We start from the raw sequence: 15,199 nt of genomic DNA, 5'->3' as shown, positions 1-15,199 counted from the left end.
CGAGTGTGAAAAGGTAGGGCTGGAACTGAAAGGCAGGAGCTTACTAACTGACACACCGGGTAGGGAAGGCTCGGGGCTCCAAGCCAACCCCCCTTATCCTTACCCTGCCCCTTCCACTGACTCGCTCTGTGGCTGGAAGCAAGGCACTCTACTTCTCCAAACCTCTGTTTCTTCTGCCGCAGAATGAGAGGGGAGCTCTGACCTCCTGCTTCTCAACCTGTGGTTCTCATACCAGAAGCGTCACAATCACCCGGGAGCTTGTTGGAAATGCAGTCTCCGACCCCACTCCCGACGGCCGGGATGAGACTGTGCATCTTAGCAAGATTCCCGGTGCACAGTTAAGTCACAGAAGGACTGTGCTAAGTGCCCCTCCGTGCCAGGCCCGTGGCAGTGCGACGGAAAGACATGAGGTTTATAGTCTGACAGATCTGAGTTAAAATCCTTGTTCTGCCCTTAGCTTCTCTTGACTTCAAGTTCCTCATTTGGAACAAAACAAAACAGAAACAAAACCAAAGGTGGGGGAGGGATTCCATGAAACTCACAGGATCATGGTAGGGATGAAATGAGATGAGGGGGCGCCTGGGTGGCTTGGTAGGTTAAGCGTCTGTCTGTTGATCTCGGCTCAGGTCGTGATCTCACAGTTCGTGAGTTTGAGCCCCTCATCTGACTGTACAAAGCCTGCTTGGGATTCCGTCTTTCTCTCTCTCTGCCCTCCCTGTCCTCTCTCTTTCTCTCTCTCTGAAAATAAACAAAGAAACTTAAAACAAAACAAAACAAAACAACGCTCCCTACACCAGCAGGGCTCAAGATTCTTTTGTAGATCTGTTAGAGAATCCGTGTAGATCAGGACACCAGGCCAGACTTCCTAGGAGCAGTACTGAAGCCAGGCCTCCAAGAATTCATAGGATGTGACCAAACCACCCTCCAAAGAGACTGGAATCTAAAAAGACTTTTTAAAAAAAAAATCCGGAAATGCCAAACATATGTTCTCTTCTCTAGAACTGTCTCTAGATGGCGCAATAGGAATGTTGTGACCCAAGGACTGTATTGGTTATGGGACCTTGCAGGTCGTAATGGCTCTTTTACTGGCCTCAGTCCCCACATGTGTAAAATGGAATCATTTTGCAGTAGACATTACTTACATAATGAAAAGATATTCCTGTAGTGGTTTATTTTTTAAAGAATGCCTCCAGGGTCACCTGGGTGGCTCAGTCCGTTAAGAGTCCAACTCTTGATTTCGGTTCAGGTCATGACCTCACAGTTCGTGGGTTCTAGCCCCGCATTGGGCTCTGCGCTGACAGGGTGGAGCCTGCTTGGGATTCTGTCTCTCCCTCTCTCTCTGCCCTTCCCCTGCTTGCTCTCTATGTCTCTCTCAAAATAAATAAAGATAAAAACTTCAGGGGTGCCCAGGTGGCTCAGTTGGTTGAGTGTCTGACCGGCTCAGGCCATGATCTCGCGGTCTGTGGGTTCGAGCCCCACGTCAGGCTCTGTGCTGACAGCTCAGAGCCTGGAGCCTGCTTCAGATTCTGTGTCTCCCTCTCTCTCTGCCCCTCCCCTGCTTGTGCTGTCTCTCTCGGTCTCTCAACAATAAATAAATGTTAAAATTTTTTTAAAAATATACGGTCACATCTTTGTTCTTCAAATTAACTGCTCGAGTGCTCACCTGCCCTTCTCAGAAAAGAATCTCTCTCTTCAGACACTGGTCTCCTTTCCAGCTAGCCAAGAATTCCAAAGGTTCTGGATTCCAAAGGATTTGAATTCCAAAGGATTCAAATCCTCACTTCACCATTGCAATGACTCACCACTGTCAGAAGGTGTCACTGTTCCACACCGCTGCTGCGGCAGCCCATCAAGGGCACCCCTCTCCATTCCAACAGAAGAACAGCACAGCGAGGCATGGCCCAGAACCCAGCCCTCCGCTTCCCTGAGTGGTTGCTCCGCCACCAGACCCTTGTGGCGTGCAGCCCTTTGAGGCTTTTGATGCTCTTCCCCTAGCTCTAGGACCAGGGACAAGATCACAGTGTCCACTTGCTGGGTGTCTAGACTTTCAGACCTCGGGGAAAAGCACTTGGGAGGTTGGGGGTCTCAGGCCCTCTTCTCCAGGGGTGCTGGATTCCTACATATATATCGGCCTATGCTCCCTTCAGATTCTTTCCTTTACCTATGACCCCCTTTTTTCCTAGAACAGTGTGGTTGTGGCTAGGCTTGAGTCCAGAGACCCTGCACAAAACCAAGTAGGTCAGCACTAAGGCATTTTGCTTGAAAACCGCATTTCTGCCTTGCCAGTCTTCTGCTTCCTAGAAAGGTCTGGGAGGCTCTGCATGGAGTCCATGAGTGAGGTCAGCCTGAGACTGGGGGTGCTGAACAGGAGGAGCACAATGAACCAGGGAGGGACCTGAGCCACACCAAGCCTGGGGTGGAGGAGAAGAAGGGGCAGAGCCAGGCATGAAGTTGAGCAGCCAGGCTGGTGGAAGGAGGGTGCCAGGTCCCATGCCCAGGTGGACGGGAAGATAGGATTTCAAGGAGGACAGAAAAGGGCTGTCTGGATCAGGCAATTCTAAGTCATAGGCAGTCTACCTGCGAGCCTTTAGGAGAGGGTCATGGGAGCCAGCGTGGGATAGGGATGAGGAAATGGGGGCAGGTTAGGAATGAAAGAATGGCATCGCTGGAAAGAACATAAAGATTATTTTTTAATACCACTAATGTTAGGGGCGCCTGGTGGCTCAGTCGGTTAAGCGTCCGACTCTTGGTTTCAGCTCGGGTCAAGATCTCGAGGTTCGTGAGTTCCAGTCCCACATCGGGCTCCACGCTAACAATGCAGAGCCTGCTTAGGATCCTCTCTCTCTTCCTCTCTTCCTCTCTCTCTCTCCTCTCTCAAAATAAATAAATAAACTTTTTTTAAAAATCACTGATTTTAGGGGCGCGTGAGTGGCTCAGTTGGTTAAGCGACCAACTTCGGCTCAGGTCATGATCTCACAGTCCGTGTGTTCGAGCCCCACGTCAGGCTCTGTGCCAATGGCTCGGAGCCTGGAGCCTGCTTCAGATTCTGTGTCCCCCTCTCTTTCTCTGCCCCTCCCCTGCTCATCCTTTGTCTCTCTCTCTCTCTCTCTCTCTCTCTCTCTCTGTCTCAAAAATAAATAATAAAACATTTTCTAAAAACCGCTAATTAAGGACAAGAAGACAGACATTTAAGAGGTTCCGTGAACTGTGACCACTCGGCTAGTAAGAAGCAGTTAGTTGCGTTTCACATGTACTTGTCGAGCATCTGTATATGAAGAATTATTCCAAGCACCAGGAGAGATACCAACACGGTAAAGAGGAAGTCTTCACTGTCAACAAATAGGGGATAGAAGTCATGTGGTGCATGTAGGGGAGAAGGGAACAGGGTTGAATCTCCTAGTCTCCTTTTGTCTTCACAGACACCACATGAGTGGGATTTCGTTTTCTTTGATTGGCAGATAAGGAACTTTAACCTCAGGGATAAGATACACTAATTAGAAGGAGATTCAGAACTGAAACCCAGGTTTATCTGATGGCAGGATCTAAGTGTTTTTCCTAACACTAATATAATTCAGGCACTAAAAACCAAATGGGTTCGAAGGAAGAAGCTGCCTGCCTCTCTCTGGGAGTTGTAGGAAAAGTTTCATAAGAGCAGTTGTACTGGATCATTGAAAAAACTCGCAGACAGAAAGCCACCGGGTAGGAGAGGGTAAGGTGGAAATGGTGACCAGAGTGCATGGGAAAAACTGCAGAGTAACTTCCTGCATGAAGAAAGTCCCGGAACTCAGTTCAGCTGGAACCAGAGTCCATGTAGCGCAACAGTGGGGACAAGGGAAGAGTGGGAACTGAGGGCCATAGCATATACAGACCTTACTTAGCCTGGAAGAGAAACTTGAACGTACTCTGCAGATGCTATTTCAGCAGGGAAATGACACATACAATCCGAGCTAGGCTGTAGGAAGACGAACCTGTCAGCATAAGTGGGTTGGTGCAAAAGTGAGAAATGGGAGGCCGAGGACAAGTTAGGAAGTTGCTGAAGTAGAGCAGGGCTGGAAATAAGTAAGCGGTCAGTGGAGCTGGAAAGAAAACAATGATTTATATTGCTGTAATACAGATGTGTCTTAATACAACCCATCTCTATTATAACTATATAATTGCTGAGTACATCTGTTCAGTAATAACAGAGATATTTACTGAGTACTTACTACAACCTGCGCACCTTGCTAAGGGCTTTATAAGTGCTAATTCATTTGCTACTCATAGCAGCCTTACGAGGTAGAAACTATCATTAGCCTCATTGTACAGATGGGGAAATGAAGGCTTTGAGCAAATGGGAAACACACCCAGGGTCATATAATTAGTATCTGCAGAAAACGGAACTCAACCCCCATGTGTTTGACCCCAGAGTCCATGCTGTTACCCACATGTTACATACTCAGCCCTCACGCCCATGTCTCCCGGGCTCAGCCTCCCCTAAATTAACAAGATTTTGATGGAGATGTAAGCCCTGTAGAGTGGGATGTGGAATCCTGGTTCAGCTACTTAAAAGCTGACTGATACTGGGCATGTTTCTTGACCTCCCGAGCCTCTTTTCCTTCTGTGGACTGGAGACAGCAGACCAACTTTGCAGGGCCGTTGAGAAGACCCAAGGTGGAAGCCCATGGAATATGCCTGGGCAGTGCATGGACACTTAGGAACAAGTCGTCAAGGAATGCTCGTTGTTAATAATAATAATACAAGGGCCTTCAGATGAGGGCAGCCAGGCTGACAAAAGGACTAGAGATTATGTCATCTGAAGACCAGTTAAGATGAGTGGCTGTTTTTATGTGGAGGAAGGGAACGGTAATAGTCGCCTTCAAATGTACAGGGTTGTCACATGGGAGGAGACAGGGAAGACTGGTTCAACATGGCTCAAAAGGGCAGAACTGGGACCGTGGAGGCTACTCTAGGAGTTTCTAACCACCTGAGGTGACTCACACTGGGAAAACCCTCTTTGCCAGATGGTGGGATCCTGTTACTGGAGGGTTTCCAGAGCAAATATTTACGAAGGTTTACAATAATTGTCCTCATGTATGGGTATGTAAGAATCACTCAGACAGCTTGCCAAAACCCAAATTGATGCGCCTGCTTCCAGAACTTTTGCTTCATAAGGCCTGGGGTGGGGCCTGAGACTTTGCACCTGTCACCAGCTCCCAAGTGATAGTGCAGCTAGGCCATGTTTACACTTTGAGAACCGTTCAGTTCCCAAGAGGGTAATAGCTTCTAAACCCCAGACCTGTTTGGTTGGTCCCTAACGATGCTCCCAGACGTCAGAAAAATTATGAAATGTATCACATGTTTCACAATTGCTAAATGCGCTCAATGTGAAAGACTGCTCTTCATTCCAAGACTATGACCTTCTGACATTTCTGGTGTCGAAATTGCCATTCTTTCGCCTAAGGAGAATAATAGATGATGGTTCTTTTGTTAGTTGGTTTCTTCACATGGCAAAAGAGCAAGCTGGAAACCCTGGGGTGGTTCTTCATTTTTAAAAAATCCTTTTGGTCCATGTACTTCTAACATCGAGGACGCGCTACCCCTGGGCGAGTAAGAGTTTCGATGAAGTGTTTTCTCTAAGAGATCCCTTCCAAAGTTAAGTTCAGGCGTCTTTTAAAAAGGCATTATACACCTCTTTGCCTGGCGGAACAGCTTACTCAGAACATATTTGACCTTTCATTAATGCTTCCAGTGATCATTAAGCACATCTAATACCATAAAGTGCTCTCAGACCCACAACCATGCCCTGAGGGAGGCTACTTACAGAGGACTGTTTGTCCCTCATTAAACCGCCCATGTGTCAGCTTGTTCTTCTGCCTATCATCCAAAGAATGTCAGGCTACCAAGCTTATTAAATCAGTGGTTTCATTTCACACATCAATTTAAGTCAATAGCCTGTGACTTTGAGACCACTTGTCTCTTACAAGGAATAAGGGTCATAGGCTCAATAAAAGATCAAAGAGAGTTGCCCCTTTCTGTTGCGAAATGGTAATGGCAGGCAATTCTCCCTGAGAACTCACTACATGCTAGAACTTACCTAGAGCAGTGAAGTAATTTGCCCGAGGTTAATTTATGGGAGTCAGGATTCAAACAGAACAATCAGAATGAAATGGGCACCGCCCACCTTTACTCTGCCCAGTTCACTGGTGATTCCAACAGTGAGCTTCTGTAGTCTGGCCACTGAGTGAACGCAGATATTGTTTGTATGTAGTTTGGGTACATAAAACTATTATTGCTTTTTGTGTGTTTGTATGTAGTTATTTCTGTATGTGTGTACGTAGGGCTTATGTGCTAATCGTTTTTGTTTAAGGGATGTTCTGCTTGTTAGAAGAAATTGAAATGATTCTCATCCAAGAATCAGGTTCGGGATCAGTTGACTTGGAGACACTGGCCTTGTGCTGTGTGCTGGGCACATGGAGATTAGGAGATGGCTCTACTCCCCCAAGAGCTGCCCTTGGGAATGCCAGTAAAGCGTGGAAGTTCTCTGGGCTGCGAGTGCCAAGGAGAGAGATCGGTAATGCCCTAATTTGTGCAGACTACCTTTCGATCACCGAAAGGTGATCACCAACTGGTCAGTCGGAAACACTGGCTTCAGTCCTTCCTATCTAGAAAGCACTGACAGCTGATCATTATGGCAAGCTGGAAAAGGAGACTGGTGGCTGGATATCCTTTATAGTGGGCTGGTCTTAAGCAAACTGCTCGCGTGTCTGTTGAGAGACACAGGACAGGCCAAAGGGCACAACCAGCTACGTGGTCTGAAGTTAGTACCATCAAAATAACCATGGCATTCTGTAATGTCGGTAAGGGTGTAGAGATATAGCTATTCTTGTACCCCGTGGATAGCATTTGTAGACAGCAATTTGTCAATTGGTTTTAAAATATAAAAAGAAATTTAAGAAAATTTCATGTGTTCGAAAATATGTGTGATAATGAAAATTTACTGGAAATTTTCCCATCATAGATTCCCCCACAATGGTCTGTCAGAGTGTGGACTGTGTCTAGTTCACTGCTCTATCCCCAGTACTTTTCACGGTTCCTATACATCAATAATCTCCACCTAGAATGGATTCTCCTTCTTCTGCTGGATGTTGCTGTATCTTCTGGAACGATGGTCACTCCAGCCGTCATCATAGAAGATAACCTGAGAATGACAGTGTAGGCAGCTGAGAGGAAGATGTGGATCTTTCAAGATATCACCGAGCCAGTGAATTAACGAACTCTGGGTCAACCTATGTTCAGACTTCTTGCTACATAAGAAAATAAGCACCCTTCTTCTTGTGGCTGTTTGAGTTACGTGCAGCCAAAAGCATCGCAAGTGAGAGACTGAGTGAATGAATGAATGAATGAATGACTCCATCCACTAGTATAAGAAAGCCAACTCCCCTACAATCCAGTTAAAGCCTTATCTTGGAGACTTGGAAAACTGCTTACTCTTCTTAAGAAAGTCAAGGTAATAAGACAATGAAATCTTGACTACCTGAAATTAGTTTTCTGGATAAACTTTTAGGTGAAAGCGGCACTTTGCAAGGGAAAAGAACCTCTTATTAGGGCTTAAATATATATTATTAATGTAATTATTTAATTATTAATTTAATAAATATAATATTAAACTTATAAATATATAAGAACCTCTTATATATATATATATATAATATATAAGAACCTCTTATTAGGGCTTAAATATATATTATTAATTATTTATTTAATTATTAATTTAATAAATATAATATATATTTATATATATAGGGCTTATGTATATAAAATAGTCTTAGAGAAGTTTCAGAGTCAAGAAACATTCAGTCCAATCTCCTAAATGTTAGCAAGCATAAGTATAACTTGAAGACCTTTTTAAAAAGCCAATTCCTGGGACTCACCTCTGAAGGTTTAGATGCAGTGGGATGTGTGAGTCCAGGAACTGGCATTTTGGCCAGCGTTCTGAGGTGGATTGTCTGCAGACTACATTTTAAGAAACCCTATTCTGAAATTTCCACTTTATGTCATGGAACTGAACCACAGGAAACGGCACTTCCCCCAGTAATCAAGGGAGCGTATTCAAGTGATGGAAAAATCCAGAAGATGAGAGCCATATTTTGGCTTATCTATTCACCAGATTAAGACACTGATCAGGCAGGTTTAGGCCCCCCAAGTCTGATGTCCCTATTTATTAAAAACAATATGGATCGGGGCACCTGGGTGGCTCAGTCGGTTAAGCGTCCGACTTCAGCTCAGGTCATGATCTCACAGTCTGTGAGTTCGAGCCCCACGTCAGGCTCTGTGCTGACCGCTCAGAGCCTGGAGCCTGCTTCAGATTCTGTGTCTCCCTCTCTCTCTGCCCTATCCCCTGCTCCTGCTCTGTCTCTCTCTGTCTCAAAAATAAATAAAAACATTTAAAAAAAATTTTTTTAATAAAACAATATAGATCAATAGTCTGCTGCATTGCTACCCCTCAGACTAATCGCAAGGACCAAACAATCTCAGTAGATGTATTGTATGCATATAAGGAGATGCTCTTTGTTAGGACTCTGGTGTTTATTGAGCTCCTTCATAAAAAAAATTATTGGGGTGCTCGGTGGCTCAGTCGGTTGAGTGTCCAAGTCTTAATTTTGGCTCAGGTCATGATCCCAGGGTAGTGGGATCAAGTTCCGTGTCAGGCTCCGCCTGAGTGTGGAGCCTGCTTGAGATTCTCTCTCTCTCTCCCCTCCCACCGCTCTCTCTTCCTCTTAAAAAAAAAAACAAAACAACGATTTGTATTGATTAGGTTATATTCATTATGAAAGAAACGGGGATGCACATTATAGGAAGTCTGCTACATTGTCAAACTATAAAAGTGATTTTGCTGACTCTCCAGTTAATCTGAGAGCTTGTTCACCAGAACATCCTATTCCTAAGCATTCTGACTGGGCTTTCATGTAAATAATGTACAGTTATTAACAACAATGTGCATTTATGAAGAGACTCCCCACCAAAGGGAGCTTCCTTGACTTGGGCACAAATTAATGGCCCAACACCCACGGGATGGGGAAAATATTTGCAAATCATATACCTGGTACGGGATTAATATGTAGAATACATAGAGCACTCCTAAAACTCAACAATGACCAAAAAAACCCAAAAACCACAAACCCGATTCAAAAATGGGCAAAAGATTTCAGCAGACATTTCTCCAAAGAAGGTATACGAATGGCTAATAAGCCCATGAAAAGATGCTCAACATCACTCATCATTTGGGAAATGCAAATCACAACCACAACAAGTTACCACCTCGCACCCACTAGAACAGCCACTATGAAAAAGAAAATGCAAACCAAAACCCAGAAAACAAGTGTTGACAAGGATGTGGAGAAAATGGAAACCCTTGTGTATTGTTGGTGAAGACAGAAAATGGTGCAGCTGCTGTGGAAAACAGATTCCTGTTAAGCATAAAATTATCATCGGATCCAGCAAGCCCACTTCTGGGTGTATACCCAAAAGAATTGAAAGCAAGATCTCGAAAGGATATTTGTCCACCCATGTTGATAGCAGCATTGTGGACATGGCTAACACACGGAGCCAACCCAGTGTTCATCAATGGATGAATGGATAAGTCAAAAGCGGTACATACAATGGGATATTTCGACCTTAAAAAGGAAGGAAATTCTGTAGTATGCTACAACGAGGATGAAGCTTGAGGACATGATGCTAAATGAAGTAAGCTACTTCTATGAGAAACTTTGAGTAGTCAAACTCAAGAATGGTGGTTCTTCTCTCTGAATGAGATGAGAGGGGGAGGGGAGAACGGGGAGTTATTGTGTAAAAAGCACAAAGTTTCAGATGAAAGGAATTATGGGGCTGAATGGTGGTGATAGATGCACTACAATGTGAATGTATTTATTTATTTATTTATTTATTTTTTTTTGGGGGGGGGGGACAGAGAGAGACAGAGCATGAACGGGGGAGGGGCAGAGAGAGAGGGAGACACAGAATCGGAAACAGGCTCCAGGCTCTGAGCCATTAGCCCAGAGCCTGACGCGGGGCTCGAACTCACGGACCGCGAGATCGTGACCTGGCTGAAGTCGGACGCTTAACCGACTGCGCCACCCAGGCGCCCCAATGTGAATGTATTTAATACCACTGAACTGTCCCACTTAAAAATAGCTACAATGATCATTGTTGTATGTGTTTTACCACTATAAATAATCCTCTACCAACAATTAACGGACCCAAGGTAATAAACTGTATGATTTGATTCTGTTCACATGACCTTTACCTCTGGAAAAGACAAAACTATACAACTGAGAACACAGCTGTGGTCACCAGAGGCTAAAGGTGGGAGAAGGACATGACCTCAAAGGAGGGAGTTTTTGGGGGTGATGATTGTGTTGGTGGTTACAAGAACCCCTCCATGTGCTAACATTCATAAACGGCACACAATCATAAGCCCTTTTGCTACATGTTCATTTAAAAGGTAAAATTAATTAATTGGCCCAACTGGAGGTTACTATTTTTCTCACCTCGACAATAGCAGCCCCAAAGGTTGAGGTTTATGGAGACAGAAAAGAAGAATCAAAGACGCAGGCGGGAAGGCAGGAAGAGAGAATGAGAACATGCGGGCTGGGTAAACAACTGTTCTGAGTATGTTTTTGTTCCTTTCCTTTTTTGAGAGTTCTCAGTCTTATTGAGGCTTCTTCCTCCTCTTCCCTAGTGTAAACTATCCTGATCAGCAGTCATTTCGAGGTTTCTCCTACAAAGGACAACACGCTTCAGTCTAACGGTGATGTTTAGGTGGAACTTAACTTTCCCAATCACCTAATAGTCCAACGACGCTCAGAATGGTTAAGGTTTCTGTGTGTGTGTGTGTGTTTTCCTTTTTTTTTTTTTTTGCTTTTTTTGCTTTTTTGTTATTGTTGTTGTTTTAGGATGGTTAAGCTTTTAAAGCAAAGCCCTCTCTAACAGTTCCAATGTTTGAGTTCAGGCATAGGAAGCAGAGGAAAGGCCTTTTCCATAGTGGCTGCAGGGTAACTTCGTGTATGAAGTTTGCATTTCAATTGCCCCCTCTTGACTGGAGCTTCAGAGAGACAGAACTTGAGACAAGTCTGTCATTTAACAATTTTTAGTAGCCACCTTTAAAAAGCAAACGTTGGGGCGCCTGGGTGGCGCAGTCGGTTAAGCGTCCGACTTCAGCCAGGTCACGATCTCGCGGTCCGGGAGTTCGAGCCCCGCGTCGGGCTCTGGGCCGATGGCTCAGAGCTCAGAGCCTGGAGCCTGTTCCGATTCTGTGTCTCCCTCTCTCTCTGCCCCTCCCCCGTTCATGCTCTGTCTCTCTCTGTCCCAAAAATAAATAAACGTTGAAAAAAAAATTAAAAAAAAATAATAATAAATAAATAAATAAATAAAAAGCAAACGCGGCAAGTGAGATCAACTTCAATATTTTATTTAGCCCAGGGCATCAAAACACCATTTCAATGTGTAATCAATATAAAAATTATTAATGAAATATTTTGCATTCTCTTTTTCGTACTGCCTTTGAAATCCAGTGTGTTTTACACTTAAAGTACATCTCAGCCTGGATAGGCCACAAGCCAATAGCTAGGAGCTGTTGTATAAGACAAAACAGGTCTATTCTTCTTTTTTTTTTTTTTTTTTTTTAAGTTTATTGGTTTTGAGAGAAAGAGAAGAGCACGAGCAGAGGAGGGGCAGAGAGAGGGGGAGAGAGAATTCGAAGCAGACTCCGCACTGTCAGCACAGAACCCAGTGCAGGCCTCAAAACCATGAACTGTGAGATCATGACCTGAACAGAAATCAAGAGTCAGACGCCTGACTCACTGAGCCACCCAGGCGCCCCTAGACTATTCATTTTTAAAGCCCAATGAATATTTGAGCCTCAGCCCACATTCTTCATTCATTCATTGGTCAACAAAAGCCGGAGTGTCTAACATCAAGCATTATGCTAGAAACTGGAAATACAAAAGTGAACGAGACATCATGTGCCCTAAAGCTGTCTGTGGGGGTGAAAGACACATAGATACTTTAAAAATAACGTGAAAGAATCGTGACAGATGCACTCTCTTTTTTGAGCACCTGAAAGGGGAAGGAAGTGCCATAAATGTAGTTTTAGAGGTGGCCCTGAGCTGGTTTCAAGGATGTGTTTAAGGTTAGCTCTACTAAGGACCTGGGTAAGAGCATTCCAGAGGTGCCGGCGTGAGCAGAGGCAATGAAAAAATGAGGGATAATGGGGTCCAGGGAACCACCTAAGAGTGCATGTTTCTGCAAAGATGAGAGAGAGGGAAGTGGATAGGTAAGCAGGACCAGTGTAGGACCTGATCAGTCATGTTTAGCTTCTAAAATAAAAATCTCTTACACTTTCCAAAATATTAGTAAAACAACCTGCTTTCTACAGAATTGAGGTGAAACGCCGGTAACAGTCATGACTCCTCTGTACTGACTGCCCCAGAGCACCCCACCCCTGGGGCTTGCGACACTGCAGGGCACAGTGGCCGCTACTGCGTTTGCAATGGCTGGGACTCCTTCCTTCCTTCTTCTCCCTCCAGTCCTGCCTATCTGCCTCAGGCAAGTGGAAAACGGGGAAGGCTGCTGACCACAGCCTATCCCTCAAAAGCCTTTTGGAGTTCAGGGACAGGTCTTCACGCTTCTGGAATGTTTCCTCGTGGATAAAATGGGGCTCACACTACTACCCACCGCCCAAAAAGAACTGCTGTGTAACTCAAATGAATCTACAGAAAGCGCCTCAAGACTAAATAAAAGGTGCGTTATGTGGTCTTGCGGGCACGGAGTGACCTGACCTGCCGAGGTCAAGGCCAGGTTTGCATCCTCTCCGGCCGGCCGGGACAGGAATCCTGGGCCAAGCTGCAGGGTGGCTGACCCAGGGCGGTGGGGAGCCCCCACCGCACCTGTCGGAAGTAACCCAACGCATGACCGCTTAACGCGACCCTCGAGGAGGCACCACTTAAGGAGCAGGGGCAGCAGCCGCATCCCTCGACCGCCGCCGCCCGCGTCCGCACAGCCTCCAGCACCGCAGGGCGCAGTTGACCCCACCAGCGCGCGTGTCCCCGGCCACCCCTCCCCACGCGTCGGAGAGAAGAGGGTGGAGCGGCCTGACTCCCGCAGCCAATAAACGCAGCGGTTTCCTGGTCCGATCTCCGGCGCGGCTCACCATTGGTCGCCAGCCGGGTCTCGGCCCACCGAACCTTTGCGACCCCAGCCAATCGCGAGGCGGCGACGCGACCCCAAGACTCCCCGGGAGCGGGCTGCGGGCGGCGCGGGCGCAGGCGGGCGAGGAGCGGGTGGCGGTGACAGGCGGCGCGAGCTGGCACCCCCTCCCCCGCGCGGCGCGCCGCTGGCCCCACCATGGAGCCCGCCGTGTCGCTGGCCGTGTGCGCGCTGCTCTTCCTGCTCTGGGTTCGCGTGAAGGGGCTGGAGTTCGTGCTCATCCACCAGCGCTGGGTGTTCGTGTGCCTCTTCCTCCTGCCGCTCTCGCTCATCTTCGACATCTACTACTACGTGCGCGCCTGGGTGGTGTTCAAGCTCAGCAGCGCGCCGCGGCTGCACGGGCAGCGTGTGCGGGACATCCAGAAGCAGGTGAGCGACGCCGGGCGGGGCACACCGGAGCCGGTCCGCGGCACTCGGTCGTGCGCGCTGAGAGCGCCACGCCGGGTGCGAGGTGGCGGGCGGTGCGCCGGTTTTGGAGGGGGGTTTGAACTCAAAATGTGATGGGGGGGGTGGTGCTTCCCGGAGAGGGAACGGAGTGAGCAAAGGCCTTCGGGGGACAGAACGTTGCTCGGTGTCTGTGGAGTGCCTACTGTGTGCGGAGCACGTGCGGGTCCCCAGAGGGATATAAAGGATCACGAGATAGGGGAAGGTGAGCCGTGCACAGGTGGCTGCCACCAGTCCCAAGCGGTCTCAGAGCGGGGAGGCCCTCTGGGAGGTGGAGCTGGCACTAGAGACTGGGAAGTAGGGAGGAAGAGGTGTCAGGGGGAGGGTCGGATTTGAGCCAAGGTCCAGAGCGGGAGAAGGTTGGAAGTCAGTTCCGAGCTAGGTTGGGGCGGGGCCTTGAGTTTGGAGTTTACTCTGTAGCAGCCGGGAGCTGTGGATTCCTGTAGACTGAAGGACTAAAGTGAGAAAGTAGCACCCAGCCAGGGCGAGGAGCCTCGCGGCGCGGCTCTGGGCCTGGCGTTCACTCCTTGGGGAGACATCTCCAGTAACTCTGGAAGTCCTCCTCCGTGTCTGCGCCTCCGGAGCCTGTGCCCCAGCCGGTGCTCACAGTGGAGCCTCCTTCTCCGTGCCCAGCGTTGGCATGAGCATCGGGTCTGGGCATTTTCTTGGCTCCCTCTGCCCCTGCTTATGTTCCTCTCTTAGGGGTGTTAGGTTGCAAGGAGCTTCTGTTTCCTGCCACCACCCTCACCACAGGTGTAGCAGCCTCCATGTTCTGTTGGCGTAGGGCTGGGTGCTGCAAGCAAGAGTGGGAAGATGGATGCTGAGGGCCACTCCCGTGAAGGATAAGACCTTGGACTGGGTGGCAGGATGCAGCATCTGGAACTGCTTTGCGTGGGCTGCCCTGGCCTCAGTTGATCAGTCACAGCTCCAGAGCCCTGCCTACCCTCCCTTCCCAGTTGCACCCTCTTTCCTAGCTCTTTCCGCTTGTTCAGATTCTCCATGTATTTGTCACCGCCCCCCCTCCTCCCGACCAATCAGAGTGTGAGCTCCTTGAAGGCAAGGACCGTTGTCCAACTCACATCGGGCCCATGGGGTCTGGCCCAGAGCAGCCCAGTGAGCACTTGTTCACCTGAACGAAGCCATAGGGTTCACTGGACAGGAAGACAAGAGGCTTGCCCAAACCAGCCCACTGCCTTGGACCTGCCATGTGCCACCGCCTGTGCCCCTGATGTCCATCGTTTCTAATCTCACAGCAACCCTGGTAGGTCTTATGCCTGTTTTACAGGTGGAAAAATTGAAGCTGAAGCCGTAGTGATGTGTCCAAGTGGGTATAGCTAGTAAATGGGGCTGGACCCCAGGCCCAGGTCAGCCTGGTTTTAGAGCCTGAACTCTGACCTATCTTCTTTCCCAGCCCTTTCCATTCCACCCAGAAGGTCTGGTTCGGTTGCCTCACACCTAGCTCGTGGTAACAGCCATCGGACCAGCCACTTAAGTAGTTGCCCCTTATCTCGGC

The 15,199-nt window shown here is 47.7% G+C and overlaps 1 protein-coding gene across 1 annotated transcript in view; it reads left to right on the top strand.

Annotated features, from left to right (window-relative positions):
* The first annotated feature begins 13,279 nt into the window (after positions 1-13,279).
* The window catches only part of DHCR24 (24-dehydrocholesterol reductase), a 28,361-nt gene continuing 26,441 nt past the window's right edge, over positions 13,280-15,199 (top strand). Inside the window, exon 1 of the mRNA XM_040470365.1 lies at positions 13,280-13,611. Within this exon, the coding sequence (XP_040326299.1) occupies positions 13,381-13,611 (231 nt within the window). The 5' untranslated portion in view covers positions 13,280-13,380. The remainder of the gene's footprint in view (positions 13,612-15,199) is intronic.

This window comes from Herpailurus yagouaroundi, unplaced genomic scaffold (genome assembly GCF_014898765.1).
Source record: "Herpailurus yagouaroundi ecotype Mexico unplaced genomic scaffold, PumYag 77, whole genome shotgun sequence".
NCBI classification, from domain to species: domain Eukaryota; kingdom Metazoa; phylum Chordata; class Mammalia; order Carnivora; family Felidae; genus Herpailurus; species Herpailurus yagouaroundi.
This window is presented reverse-complemented; position numbering and strand designations above follow the sequence as displayed.